Source organism: Chenopodium album, chromosome 13 (assembly GCF_948465745.1).
Source record: "Chenopodium album chromosome 13, dcCheAlbu1.1, whole genome shotgun sequence".
Taxonomy (NCBI): domain Eukaryota; kingdom Viridiplantae; phylum Streptophyta; class Magnoliopsida; order Caryophyllales; family Amaranthaceae; genus Chenopodium; species Chenopodium album.
In genome coordinates this window covers 34,730,857-34,746,750 of record NC_137846.1, presented here as the reverse complement: position 1 = coordinate 34,746,750, position 15,894 = coordinate 34,730,857, and the positions used below count along the sequence as shown (strand labels likewise).

The following is a 15,894-nucleotide window of genomic DNA, read 5'->3' as shown; positions in this document are numbered from 1 at the left end:
CCACCAAAGTATCTCTCTTGGCACCTTGTCATATGCCTTCTCTAAATCAATAAAGACCATATGAAGATCTTTCTTCTTTACCCTATAAAACTCCATCATTTGTCTTATCAAATGGATTGCCTCCATAGTAGATCTCCCAGGCATAAAACCAAATTGGAAAAGAATCAAAAGATTAAATTTAAGTATGAACTATTAAAGAGGGTGAATATGTAAATATTCATTTTGAAGGATATAATTGGAAGAACACTATTTATAAGAGTATTCTTCCATTTTTTATAAGGTAGGGATGTTATATACAGTCATAAATCCCTTTTGATAATGCAGGATATTTAACATACTGAAATAAAATTATATTTTATTAAATTGAAAATATTTTTTACAAAAACTAAAATTATTTTTCTATGTGAAATATTAGCGGTATATCAATAATAAAACTCTATACAACATTATTATCTTTAAAAATCTATCCAAACTTTTTAAAATGAATTTGACGATGGAAATAGAACATAGTTATAGGATATTTATTAAAATTTATGATTATATATATATATATATATATATATATATTAGAATTCTATCGATTATAAAACTCTATAAAACTAGGGGTGTCCGTTCGGTTTTCGGTTTGGATTTAGTCCAAATCCAATCCAATTCGAAATATAATTTGGTTATCAATTTTCCAATCCTATCCGATCTAAATTTCTCTCCCAATACAATCCGATCCAATCCAAATTAAAACTCGGTTATTTGGATCCGATCCGAAAATCCGAATTATAATATATTATTTTTTTAGCGCCTAATACTATTATAAAAATTAAGCTTTAACATAAATACAAGTTTTCAAAATCATGATTAAAATAAATAGTTCAACATCAATTCATTAATTAATTAATACAAAGTCCCCTCTGATTAATTTTATGTAGTAGTAAGTATTTGAGCTAAACTTCAAAAAACAAAGAAATCCGTATTTATGCAATCCAAATTTTACAATTCGGTTTTCGGTTTGGATTGGCTCCAATAAGCTAGGGCCAATCCGATCCAATCCGAAAATCCGAATTTTCAAAAAATCTCAATCCGATCCGATTTAAAGTTCGGATCCGATCTGAATTGATAATTCGGTTTGGATTGGATTGGATTTCGGTTTCAATCCAAATTATGGACACCTCTATTATACAACAATTTTATCTTAAAAAATATATATACAAAAATCACTTACTTAATATCATATGTGTCACAATAATACCTATTTTTCGCCTAAGTGGCATGATACTTGGCGAAAAACTGAAATGTCAAGTGTAACTGTCTTATGGCCTAACTGCGGGACCGACTTTGTATATTAGTGACTAGTTTTGTGCCTGGGCAATGCCCGGATTGTTCTAAACTTTTTAGCTTAAATACAATGATATAACCCCTTTTGATAATGTAAATATTTAGACATACGATATAATATCGCTTATTTATATAATAGTGTATGTACTTTTTGTAGTTTTATTTGTAAATTGAATCTATGTTATTATTAACTTGATATTTTTTTTATTGCATTAAATTATTTCTAATGAACTGAAAGTATTTTTATCAAACTAAATTTATTTTTTTGATTAAAACTTATTTAAAATGATTTTCAATTTTTTTAAATTAACATATATTATAAATGGATCTCATTTTAAAGAACTTTTTAAAAGGAATTTTATGATGGAAATAGTATTGTGTTATAATATACTTATTAAAATTTATGATTAATTTTGTATATATGAAATATTAGAATTCTATTGATAATAAAACTTTATACAACATTTTTATCTTAAAAAGTTTATCCAAAATTCACTTGCTTAACATTATATATGTCACAATAATACATAGTTATCTCCTATATGACTCGACATTGAAAAATTAAAATGTCAAGTATCAATATCTCATGACCTGACAGCGAGATCGGATTTATATATTAATGATATTATATTACGTGCAATTTAGATGGTACCATGGTGTGACAAGGACACATGGTTATTATTTAAATTTGATCGTGTCCCAAGCTCCTTAAATTTTTGAAAAACTCAAAACAAATTCCCAAAATTCAAAATCAACACTAACAGAGAGGAGAGAGAGGGGTAAATGACGATGGACAGAGAGAAAGAGAGAGAAATAGAGCTAGAAAGCGCAATGTACACTAACTGTTTGCTCTTAGGCCTCGATCCATCCATCATCGGTCTTGCTCCTTCCAACACTACTCCTCGTGTTGGCCTTTTCCGGCATTCCAATCCTAAACTTGGCGAACAACTTCTCTACTTCATCCTTTCTTCTCTCCGAGGTCCTGCTCAATCTGCCAAGGTTCTAAATCAATCATTCAATCAATCAATCTTCCTCTTTTTTTTAACTTTATTATTACTTCTTAATTTCGCCTAATTTTGTTTTGTTTTGTTAGGATTTTGACAAGGTTTGGCCGATTTTCGATTCTGCTCAGTCTCGCGATTTTCGTAAGGTGGTTGATTCTAGTTTTTTATTTATTTATTTATTTGTTTTGATTTGGAATTGTGAATGATGGGAATTGTTTCACAGGTTGTTCAAGGGATTATTAGTGAACTTGAATCTCAAGGTGCACTTCCCAGGAGTAATTCAAGGGTTTCGTCTCTTGCAACATGTTGTGGACCCAGGTTGGTGGCCAATTCTTTTTCATACTTTTCCAATTTTTTTATTTTATTTATTTATTTATTTATTTTTTTTTTTTTTTGAATTTTGCTCTTGTAAATGTGTTTTTGGGAGAAAATGATCATTACAGTACGAATCACAATTTCGGATTAATGGTACTTACATCAGTGTTTAATTTGTGGTTTTTCAAAAAAATGAACCGAAAATTTAAAGTATAGGTTGAATTATCCTGTCACTTTCAGTTTTTTGATTTATTTGTTTTAAAATCTCTACAAAGCACAAAAGTAAGAGACTCTAGATAGTAAAATGTTGAATTTGAATCAGAGGCAATGGGTTCAATCCTTTTTAATAAGATGATAGTTTATGTTCTTCTTTCTTGCCTACTCATTTTCTTTGTTCTTCTAGTCACCAATTTCATTTGAAAGGCTTTTTTCCAGATTCTAACATTATGTAAGTTTTAATGTAATAAAGCAAAGGCTAGCTCTCACTAGAAGTTGTTTATTGAGTCAAGCTGCAATTGTGTCGTTCTTGCTTACTTTGTACAATGTGAGATTATACGCTATAATAGGAGGAGCTGGTTGTGCATTGGGAGTATTGGTTTGCCCTTACTTATTGGAGTGCTCAAAAGCACCAAGAATAAGGTGTGCTTTTATGGATATAGTGTTTTGTGTGGTTTGAACTTAGAATATGATTCGTACACCTCCAAATGAACACTTTATCATGCAACTTACCATAGTAAATGGTTGCTCGAGTGGCATCGGTGTATCCAGGAGTTTAATATAGGATGTGCACAATTATATACTTTGTACTTTGTTAAGTAACAATGATTAAAACCTGATTTGTTTAGCTTGTTTATTTTTCCACGAAGACCTCTTGTCATCCCTTATTTAGATTGGTGCTATTATGTAATCTTTATAATTTTTTACTTTTTATGGAAATAATCAAGATTAAATCACAATATTGTCTAGTTGACAATGTAAGAATCGAACATCAGACCCACATTAATAAGATAGTGCTCTGTATATTAGAACTAACCAAAATGCTACATTTATAATCTTGCATCAAGTTGCTTCAAATACTTTTTGTTAAAGCATTGAGATTGTACACTTGCGCAACCTTGGTTTGTTATGGTTTTCCTCCGAGTGGTTAGATGAAGATTCTTCGCATTGCTTGGTGATTATTTTTCTACTTTGAGGACATCATTTTATTATATCTCAATTTTTATAAAAATTTGAGCTATGGAATGTAAAAATATCCTTTGACAACAATGCCTTTACTTGAATAGATTTCTTGTCAAGGTAAATTTGTGATGTTTAAAAATTTTACTCGAAAAAACATAGTTCAGATGCAATTAATTTTGTTTATATTGCTTTAGGATGTGTATGTTAGTAGGTGTCTCTTTAGGGGTGTAGTAACTTCAATTAGCAATCTACCAAATTCTGTACACCTCTTCTTATAGCTCTAACCTTCTTGTCAAGTTTTGAGATAAGTTCATTTGTAGCATTTCTCTCACTGTTTTGGGTATCACAACATGGAAGTTCCTTAATGGTGTTTCAATCATGTTGATTATTCAGAAACAATGAAGAGGAAAGGATCCCAAGCTTTTAAGAAAATCAGAGTACAAATAGTCTTCATGGGAGAACTTTAGCTAATTCATAAAGGGGTGGCATTGGCAATCAATAAGAATTGAGATAGTGTTAAGTCTATTATGCAACGTAGACTTTTGTTTTTGGCCTCTAACCTAACAGATATTGCGATGATGAGACATGAATTTACTTCTTCGAACTGGATCGACACTATGTTTCTATGAACTATGGAATGTGAAGGTAGAGATTATTTGAAACCCGTTTAAGCCTAAATAGATTATTTATCCCTAGACGAACCAACTCTGTTTATTAATTAGGCTTAGAATACACTACCACATATTGCCGTTAATAATGTATAAAAGCTTGTTTAAATACATCACCTTGCTTTATGCTTGTGTGTGGAATCAAGGTTGCACATAAATGTCAAGCGCAACTGTGAATGTTAGGTCACTCGCATATAGATCTTAGAATATACAATAAATGAAAAAAAGATCTTCTTCTTGAACGCCTTAATCTCATAAGTGGGGTCAGCTACATGAACTAACATGAGGACTTGACTTCCTAGGAGGTCACCTATCATAGTACTACTCTCAATCATTGTGGCTCATGTCAAACGATGTGACAAAGTTTACATTGGCTATCACTGGCCTACCGTAACCCTCCTCCAGCGGAAAACCCACTAGCGCACTAGCGGAGTTTAAGCAAGCAAAATTGTGATTAAGAAAAAGACAGTAACAATTAATAACAGGAAAATAAGATTTATATCAGCTTCAATCTGTATAGCCAACGAAATCTGTAAATCATGTACCCATTGACCCTTCTTATTAAGCTATGAAATCCAACGGCCCTTATTGATATGGGACTCTTTCTTTATATGCAGCTATGTTACTGCCAGAACACTCGATTTAGGAAATTGAAAAGTAGCAAAATAATAAGCTTACAACTAAGAAAGAAGTATCAACACCATCAGCTTCAAGCTCTTTTCAACAACAAAAAAAAAGATCTCGGATAAAAATAAATAAATATATAAAACGATAGATGCTTTGAGCACGAGTTTCATCCTTGCATGTAGGTGTTGCGTGTGACCTTGAGGTCTACGTGCAACATCCTCATAAGCGGCGGAGCTTGATGACTTGTAAACTCTAATTTTGCATCTATATATACAAGCGTTCATTCGTTCATAACAGAGGACCGAACACCTAGCAAATACCCTAACACTTTCAAGGATTTCGCAACCTTGACATTGTAATATCCTCTCATGTCTACATCTTTTGCTAAATTAATTTTCCCAATCGTTAGAGATTTTGATGTAGGAGTCCTTAGATGCGTGGTGCATAGATCTAGCAATGGAGAAGTGGTATGTTCCTTAATTAATTGATCTAACGATGGAGAAATGGTATAATTAGTAACAAAGATGTGTAGAGGCTTTGTTATTTTTAATGTTGGACTATAATTTTGGGTCACCTTGGCAGAAAAACCTTCCTAACTAATCTCTTTTTAATCAACTTTAAAATCTTGCTTTGAGTTATTATTGAGGGGTACATGTGATAATAACAAAAGGGTATTAGAAATTAGCAAACTTCAATTAATGTAGCCCATTTACTATTACATCCCCCCCTCTTGTAAATAGGCGTACACCCTTTTGTACTTGCTCCGTCAGACTTTTTTTTTTTTCAAAATGGAAACGTAGAGTATAAAGATCTACAAATCATAGCTATGTTCCTTGTTTGTTAGAATTTTCCTGTATATAATCATCAATTCCATAGTATCTAGTGGATTTGCACCTTATAACTTGCTTTTTTCTGATTGGGTTGGAAACTTATTTGGTTTGTCTAAGCTCTTCAATTGGTGGAGTATGGATTTTTTGCAGTAATTGCTGCTTTAGCAAACTGCTATGGCAACTTTCTCTGCATGCTTAGAGAATTGTTTGCCAAAAATTCTTTGCTCTTATCTCAATTTACACTTCTTAAGGATCTATTATTTGAATTGTGTGCAGTTCCTTACAAATTTGATATATTTGGTTTAAGAAGTTTTGGACTTAAACTTGAAACCCTCCTTGCCTCCTAGTATTGCACGGCTTTGTATTTTTATGATGCAGAAAAGGGCACTATTGTTTTGTGCTATTTTCCTAGTGCCTTTTTTTTTTTTTTTTTTTTTTTTTAATTTTTTTTTTATGTCAGGGTGGTGGAGACTCTTCTTGGTCTGTTCTCAGTTATGCCCTTCAGTTAATAGATAACTGAATTTATTTATTTATTTATCATTATTTTTTTTGGCTTTGTGTATGATTTCAGATTCGTTGAACTATTATGGCAACTTTCTTTGCATGCTTTACGTGAGGTTCATCGACGAACTTTTCCAGCTGACGTTGCTTCTAATGCATTGCCCAGTTCCCTAACTGATGTGGCATTTTCTCATGCTGCTGCACTACTTCCTGTAACCAAGGTATCTTTGTAATATATATGCTTTTCTGTCATGCTTAACTCTAGTGCCTAGGATATTCGTTGGTGTAAGCGAATATGTAATTTACCTGAGTGGTGGATATGACACCCCTCATTTCATTAGGCCAGGATAGCTCTTGAACGACAGCGATTCCTGAAAAATGCAGAAACTGCTGTCCAGAGGCAGGTGATGTGGTCAGGTTTGGCTCATGAGATGACAGCAGAGTATCGGGGTCTCTGCGCAGAAGAGGTATCAATTTCTATTATATGAAACACTTGGAGGCCATCTTAAAATTACAAAAACTCATTTTCTTTCAATTTGCTGGTTTAGGCCTATCTGCAACAAGAGCTTGAAAAGCTTCAGGATTTGAGAAACAAAGCCAAGATGGAGGCTGAAATATGGGATGAACGTGCTTCTGGTTCAAGTCAAAGTTCTCATTTGGTCTCTAAGGCTACTCGATTATGGGAGTCCTTATTATCTCGTAAGAGTAAGTGGAGCTACTGTGAATTTTTCATCTAATTTCTGTATCTGCTTCTTTATATGTCTTTTGCTATGCTTGAATTGAGATTTACATGGCTTATCGTCAAATATATTTCCCTTACACAAAAACTATCTTGTGTTCCCTTGGAAATAAGACTTCTGTATTTCTAGACAAATATTGAATTCTTGTTAAATTGTTGATTTAGCTTTGCAGAAGGAAAACATTTTATAACATGATGTCCTGTCTAAGATCATATTATATTCTGTATATAAAATACTTCCTCCGTTCCATAAATATTGCAACAATTACCATTTTAGGAAGTTTCACAAATATTGCAAAATTTGCCTATTTGCACATGTTTTCACTCTTTCTCTCTCCTCAGCACATGGTTTATTCCTCTCTCCTCTTCTTAAAATTCGTGTCCCATCCCCATGTTGCAATATTTAAGGAACGGAGGAAGTAGTCAGTAGAATTAAGCCCTCCGAATCTTTTGTGTGATATTGATTAAGGGCTTGTTCTGTTGACCTGAATTTATCTTATTGGACTTAATTAGACCTGATTTTCATGTTATACGTACACCTGATAGGACCCGATTAGCCCTGATTAGATGTGATTAACCCTGTAACTTATTTGACAGAACACACCTTACTCTTTCTACAACAATTTCTAAATGATGTTTGTATGCTAATATTTATAAGTAAGTAAGAATTACTAATATGCACTTGTTACTAATTTAATTCAGTTTTGATATAATTGCTCTCTTCTAAGCATTAAGCCCATGCCATACCTTCAAAGTGGCTGGAATAAAAAGTACTCCATTAGTCTTCTCCTTGTATGGAAGTGGACTATTTTTTTAAAAAATTTGTGGTTCTTAACAGGTGTACATAAATTTCAATTAAAAACACGACTCTGATTTATATTGATATAATATATTGCTCACTAGAAGCATTAATCGGTAGCAGCATGTTCATGTTGCATAGCTCACGGGGAATTCAATTTGTCATATGCTATTAATGTGCTTTCCTTGGGACATAATACCCCCACCCCCAAATGCCTGCACGCCTGCGAGGCCACTTCATATTTCCTTCTTCTATGTCAGTTAATGCTTTCAGTTCTCGGTTTTTAAATCTATGATTTTATCCGCATAGCAATATTAGAACAGAAATCATCTTGATGGCTAATATCTTTTCGCTTTAATCAATAATGTGCTATGTTACCTTATGCTAGTGCTGCATCTTTTCATGTCTGTCTAATTTCAAATATTTTCTTTTCAACTCTCAAATATTTATGACTCTTAAAAATTATTGGCTTTAGCAAGTTCTATGAGGTTTACATAACTTCGATGGTGGTAATGTTCTGCTATATCTTAATCACCTTTTATGCTGCATTTAAATAAAAAAATTGATCTGCTGTGTCAAGAACAATTGATTTTAAATTTTCACCCAAAAAAATAAAATAAACAACACGCTTGATGTTATAACATTGTTACTGTCGTTAGGTCAGCATGAAGTACTTGCTTCAGGGCCTATAGAAGATCTAATAGCCCATCGAGAGCACAGGTATATTTGGTTCTTTGCAATCATTATTGATTAGGTCCTCTAGTGTCTGAAGAATTACACTGATTTATGAGTTATTTAGGTATCGCATCTCTGGTTCAGCTTTACTTGCTGGTGTGGATCAAAGCTCACAGGTCTTGTTAGGGAAGCTTGGTGACCAAGCTACGGCTCATCCAGATGAGAAAGAGCTGGTTGATGGGTCATCTACCAATTTGAACAGAGACATGCCAAGAACAAGTGTGGATTCTTCCCATTCACAAACAAATGAAGAAAACCGAGTGGACGACAGAAGTGGAAGAGGGAATCCCACTGTTGATGTTGCGGAGATTCTTAGGCGCTGGACACATGCTTTACAACGAATCCATAAGCAATCACTTCAATTGGTATACTTTTTAATTTAATGTTGTCTTACATTAACTTTACGATAAAAAATGTCAATCTTGGTAAAATTTGTCTTTGAACATTTGGTATGACTATTATTGGGTATTTTCTAACTATATTGTATGCTGCAGGCAAAAGCTAATGATGGAGAGGGTCCAGAAATTCTTCGAAGCACACAAGTTGGTGGAACTGGTCACGCTGAATGTTTGGCAATAACCCTGGTTGAACATCGACAGCACTTGGCCAGTATACAGGTGTAGTATTCATGGGCCTGTTAGTAATTTGGTAACTCGGTCCAAATTAAAGTTTCCACTTTTTCTTTCCCCTCTAATCTACTTCCTCCGTTTCCATTTAGTTGACACGTTTGATTTAGGTACACATATTTAGGAGAAGTGAGATAGACATGTGAAAGACAATAATACCCTTAACCTTCCCTTTCCTTCCTCCATCTATTCCCCAGCCATATGAGCCACCACCAGCCCACACCAACTCCACACCTATATCTAGTTATCTACTAATTCTACTCCACCACCACCAACGCCACCACCGAGATCGGCCAGACGTACTTCTCCGGCACCGCCTCACCTTCATCACTACCTTCATCACATAAAACACACAAAATTACTCAACCTTAATAATTATCTAAAAAATTCGAAAGCATTCACAGCCCAATAACTGCTACTACCTTTAGGGGCTTTAGATCTCAATTCTCAAATACTCCGTACTAGAAGAAGTAGACGACGATGACGAAGGATGACGAATATGATGCTGCAATCAAAGTTCAAGTAATTCAATTAAAAAAGTTGAATCAAAGAATCCCATATCTACACTTTGTTAGTTTGTTATGTGGGGATGAAATTACTAGTCCCGCCAATGACATGATTGATGAAATAGAGATCTTAATCTAGTGGGTTCGATGATTTGAGGGTTTTTGATGTGTTCAAGGCGGAGGGAGAAAAGAGAAAGAGGTGACGACTGACGAGTGGTGGTGATGGTGATGAGGTATGATACTAGTATTTGGCCATGTGGGTGGTCTGTTTATTGGGCCAGGTGATACAGAGAGGAGAGAGATTGGTCTAATAATTAGATATGAGCAGGAGAGAGGTAAGGGTACAATTGACCATTCATAATAGAAAATATGTCCAAAATAGAAATGTGTCAACTTAAAAAAAAACTTCCCAAAAAAGAATACGTGTCAACTAAAAGGTAATATTTATTTCCTCATTTTCCATTCATGTTAACGTTACTCTCTCCATCACATCAACACTATTTTCTTTCTCAATTTTAATACTTTTTTTTAGTTTTATATGTATTTATTGGTTTATTTTAGTTGACACATTTCTTTAGGCAAGTTTGCTATTGTATGATTTCAAACATAAATATCTTCAATTGTCAAAAATTTAAAATTAAAGGCTTATATTTATACATTTAGATAAATCTAACAAGACCACCAATTACTTTATTTTTAAAGTATAAATAAAAAAAAATAAAAAATAAAAAAGTGTAAATAGTGTCCAAAGTCAAAATAAGTGTCAACTAAAAAGAAACGAAGGATGAGAAAAAGTAAAAACATTGAGCTTCTCCAATGGAGGACTCAAATAGGGAACCAAGATTTATGTCGAAAGAAGCCCTCCATTGGATATGTTAGGATTAGTAAGAACACTTAATAAATTTGAGAACTTTTTAAAATAGCTCTCTTTCTACAAAATGGAAATTGTTTATGTACAGTGTACTACCTATACTTTTTTATTTGTTTGACTTGCTTATTCCAGATACCTAGTTTATGAAAACTTTGAAAAAGATGACGGGGTGTAAGAAAAAGTAAAAAGGTTGTGGGTGTAAGATAAACTTTGAGTGTGTGTGTGTGTGTATGCGTATATGAGAGAGAGAGAGAGAGAGAGAGAGAGAGAGAGAAGGTGGGTGGTGTCAGATAAAGTAAGAGAGAGTGAAAATGTGTAAATATTTTGGAGTACTATGGGTATGATGGTGAAAGGAGTATGTCAAAATGGAATTATGGAGTCACCATTGGACATTTTGTCTCTAAATATTGAAGTGATTTTGAGTCAGACCATTGGAGCTTATAAGTTACCATGAAAATTCTTTGAAACGCAACTTGAATAGAGATACAAGCTTGGTTAATTAGTTTTAAATTTGGAAAGATGCATTCAATTTTTGTAAATAAAGTGCTAAGTGTGCCTCCTTAGATTCACCCACCATTTAGCTTATTGACTTTGCCTCTGTTGGACAGACTTGTAAAATGTGCTTGTGATTGGGATTTTAAAAAGTGGCAATGTGGCATATAAACCTTTTCCATGGCTTCCTTTTCATGAAACTCATTGAGAATTTTGAAATACCGTTCTAAACAATAAGCTGCAACCCATCTCTTGTCAAATGGATTCAAGCACTCTTACGAAATCTCTTTTTTAAGTTTTAGCCGGCCTATAATATTAGAAAACAGACCCACTTAGTGGATAAGCATTAAAATATACCAATTAACCGACAGTGGTATATATTTTTATTTTTGCATCCAAAGAGTTTGTATATATGTTCTTACTACAGAAGTTCCCTTGATCTCCATGCTCAAGTCAAGTATTGTATCAAGAAGGTTTATCTCTGCCTAATTTCTAGTTGTGAATATTTAACTAGAAACGTTTCTATTTTTCCGTTTTATAAAGCATTGACTCATAAATACTCAAATACTATAGAACAGTAATGATAATTATAATTTTGACCACTGTGGCGAGATCATTTCTATGTGAGAACATTTCAATGACCAACTGTGACTAGAGATCTTTTCTCTGCGAGAACATTTCAATTAAAGGGTATACCCAATTTTGGCAAAGTCATATTTGCAAGAATGAAGGGGTCTCTTCAGTTTACCAATTTGACATGGTTGTTTTTAGCCTCCATCCGAATAGGGTGGTACCTAGTCTTTGAGAGAAGGCGATAAAGATAAAGATGACTTGAGATTTGGTATTAGTTAATGACTTAATGTTACGAGTAATACACTATTCTTGTCAATCCTGCTTTAGTTATATAGCCCCCTGTTTGTATAATAAGCATGCATCCCATTTTCTTAGCTAAAATCATGCCATCCCATTTTCTTAGTTTGCATTTAGAAGAAAGTGTATTATTGTTTTTCAGATAAAGACTCATTTATCTCTTATAGGGTTGTGACTTGGATTCATCGTCGCAAAAAAAGTTGACCTAGTTGTTCTGTTCATTTTGTTGGATATCTGGTAATATTAAAGTAAGATATTTAAATTAAGGTACCATGATTGTCAGGTTTTAATAAATCAACTTAAGGAAGTTGCGCCTGCTATTCAAAATTCGATAGAAGAACTCACAGAAGAAGTTAACACTGTTTCTTCCAGCCTTCCTTTAATGAATAAATGTCCTGGCCAGTCTAGTTTGCCTATGCAAGCTCAAAGCAGTGGGAAGGTAATGGTAATTTTGTTTTGGTTTCCCATTATATGTTAAAGAAGCTGATATAAGCTTAGATGTTTTAATGTTTGATTCTTTGTACTTTTTCTTTATTAAGATTGGTAAAAGTGATGATACTGCTGAAGTTACGTCAAAAATATCCAATGTTCAACTTGAGAAGGCAGTTGCAAGCCCTACTTTAAAGCTTCCTCCATTGTTCAATCTGACGCCAAACTCAACAGTGAGAGGGGGAAATTTACAAAAAAGTTTTACTTCTCCTGTCAACCATGGAGATAATTTATCTGAAAGGAAGAGTATTGATAGTGCTTTTTTGAATAATGCAATAGATATTCTGCCACAAGGTTTGCAGCAAGTCTTTTATTTTATTTATTTATCTATTTTTTTTTTATATTGTTGTTTCTGTTTTTGATTTCTGCTATCTAATATGGCCTATATCTGAATAATTCACTTCTGCAGACTCAGAGTCTTTATATGTCCAGAAGTATAAGCGGTCAGTCCGAGAAGCAGCTTTGGCTACAAAATCATGTGATTATGAATCATCACGTGATAGCCACTCAGAAGACGGTTCAGAACACTTCTTTGTTCCTCTTTCAACTGCTGGAATTCCTTCTGTGGGTGTCGAACAGAGGGGATCTTCAGTTAGGAATAACCGATTTTTGTCTGAAGCCGCGTCCTTGTTACTTGGGAATTCTATTGTTGACAATTGTGGAGGCAAAAAGTTTGATGAAGTATCAGATGCTTTTAATGAGTTTGATTCACTTTCAGAGTATGATCGAGTAAATGGGTTTCTATCTGCTTCCTGTTCAAATTATGCAGCTTCTGAATCGCAAACATCTTTTTATGACCTTGATGAGGCGCCTGATCAAGTCTTCTCTCCACCTTTACTTGTGGAAACATCATTGCTAGCAGATGCATATGAAGATTTACTAGGTATGTATTTTTGGTTTGCTGAAAGCTTTGCTTCATTGTTCTTCCTAATGATTTTCTCCTATTCAAATATATTTCCCGGTATCAATGGTATGTTTCATATGTTCATAAATGTATGTACTTTGTTCAGTTAGTATGTGCAATACATGCCTCAAAGGAAGTTGTACGTCTTCTAATGATTAATGCCATACCCTTTTGTGTATATGAGCAATCTTCAATTTTTAAGTCTACATGCTACTAAAGTTTCTCATCATTTTGGCTGAGAAAATTGTTGGAACTTTTGACACTTGATGAACCTTCTTTTTGTATCAATTACGGGTCACCTAAATTATCCTCTACAACAGTCTCTTATTATATTGGAAAATTTATCAATTACTACCTTAAAAATAGCGTCTTGTCAATTACTACCCTAAAAATAAAAGTTGTTAATTACTGCCTTTAAAAGTAATTAATTTGAAAGATTACTACCCTTGTCATTTATTTTGATGACCTATTGAATAATTTATCAACTGAAAGACGTAATTTATGATTTAAGGTCAATTGAGAAGCTCCTTAAAAATGAGAAGTATTTTATGTGTATAATTTTTATACTAAATGTGCATATATTTTGAATCAAATATGCAAAAACAATCAACACAAATTTGATGTGCATAAAATTTGTACATAATGTGCACAATTTCTGTTCTTTCCAGAATACTGAAATTTTTTATGAGCTCAAAAATCAAATTTGCACATCTAATGAAGAAAATATGCACATTTATCCTTCTCATCTTTCTCATTGGATCCCAACCCTATATATCATGTTATCAAGTTCCTTAAGGCTTCATCAATTTAGGTCACATTGCATAATACTTCATATATAGAAGGGGTTTTGGCCTTTATTTTCCTTCCCCCCGTGGGAGGAGTGGGGGATGGAGTTTGGGAGAGGGTGGGGTGGTGAGGGTGGAGGTGATGATATAAGTTCGTTTCTTAAGGTTTCTGATTGTAGATTGTACGAAATTTGTCAATTACTACTCTTAAAAATAAAAATTGCTAATTATCACCTTTAAAGTGATTAATTGTACGATTATTACCTGTAGCCATTTTTCGGCGAATTAGCCTAATTATGATGTCACTTATCACTTTAAATCTATTTATATGAAAGCTAAGGGGAAAACGATTGATAAATAGTTAAATTGGGACTAAAGTGCCATTAAATACATGTTCGGCTAATAAGTGAAGTCATAAATTACGCTTTCCAACTAATAAAGTGATTTAGAGGTCACAAAATGGGATTAAAATGATATATTTAAAATAATAAGTGGCATCATAATGAGGCTAATTTGTCGGAAAATGGTTGAAGAGAGTAATTGTACAACTTAATCACTTTTAAGGGTAGCAATTAACAACATATTTGACTTTTGAGGTTGTAGTTAACAATTTTGTTTTTTCGGGGTAGTAATTGACTTAAGTACCTTTATTTGAGGCAGTAATTGACAAATTTTCCCATTATTATCTCTATTGTAGCATATATAAACTTGTCTTTTCTATCTCTACGGTGCGAAAAATGCTCTCTTGGTACCAGAAACCCTCTAACAATTTGAGATCATGTTATTCAATGCAGCACCGCTTTCGGAAACAGATGCTGCTTTGATGGATCATTAAATGGGTGTCATCCTGTTTTGTGGTTCTGCAATATGCTGTCGTTTCATCCCTATATCTGAATGCTGTTCGGTTGAAGTGTTGATAATACTTTTTTCTGCACATTATGCTAATTAGTGAAGATATGAATCCACAGATGCGGGAATGTAAGTTTCATTAGAACCCAAAGTCTGCCTATAGTGCTAATCAATATGACCCCGATAAAGCAAACCAAAGGAACAATAGGGTCAGCCTAGTTAATTTTGACATAACATGTTACATGGTTGTAAAAGCCTAACAGTTGTAGCTGGTAGCTGGTGCAACATATTCAGATATATCTTTTAATTGTTGGTTTGACACTGAGGATTGTTTAGAGATATCTTCCATCATGCAGCATAGTTGTTTAGCTTTTGTTTGACTGAAGTTTTGCAGATGGACTAGACATGGAGCGAGCTATATGATCTGTTTGTTTTGCGGTATATCTTGCATTTGGTTTCAGAATTCTGAGGGTGCCATATTTTGTATTTTTGTAAGGATGTTCATAATGGATTACCTTTGGGGTGGAAACTTTGGGGTTTGATGATATAAGGCAGCTGGACATCATCAAAGTTAGGCTGTTTATTGGTTTCAGAACATATTCTTCACTGTGGTTGATGCCTTGGCTTTGGGTTGCTGTTTGTGTCTATATGATGTTTGTACACCATTCTGTTGCATAATTATATTACTTGGAACGGTTCAAATTTTTCTTGTGTATGAATTATATTGTATAACATTTGTTTAGAAATGTAACTGTAATGGAGTCTGTGTCCTATTA

General features: G+C 33.6%; 1 protein-coding gene across 1 annotated transcript; it reads left to right on the top strand.

Moving 5' to 3' along the window:
• The first annotated feature begins 2,073 nt into the window (after positions 1-2,073).
• On the top strand, positions 2,074-15,894 carry LOC145576588 (AUGMIN subunit 6-like). The gene is made up of 13 exons (XM_081634315.1): positions 2,074-2,328; positions 2,423-2,479; positions 2,557-2,651; positions 6,524-6,674; positions 6,795-6,920; positions 7,002-7,158; positions 8,651-8,711; positions 8,791-9,091; positions 9,221-9,343; positions 12,375-12,530; positions 12,631-12,874; positions 12,990-13,463; positions 15,064-15,894. The coding sequence occupies exons 1-13, from the start codon at positions 2,113-2,115 to the stop codon at positions 15,102-15,104; spliced, it is 2,202 nt and encodes a 733-aa protein (XP_081490441.1). The 5' UTR covers positions 2,074-2,112; the 3' UTR covers positions 15,105-15,894.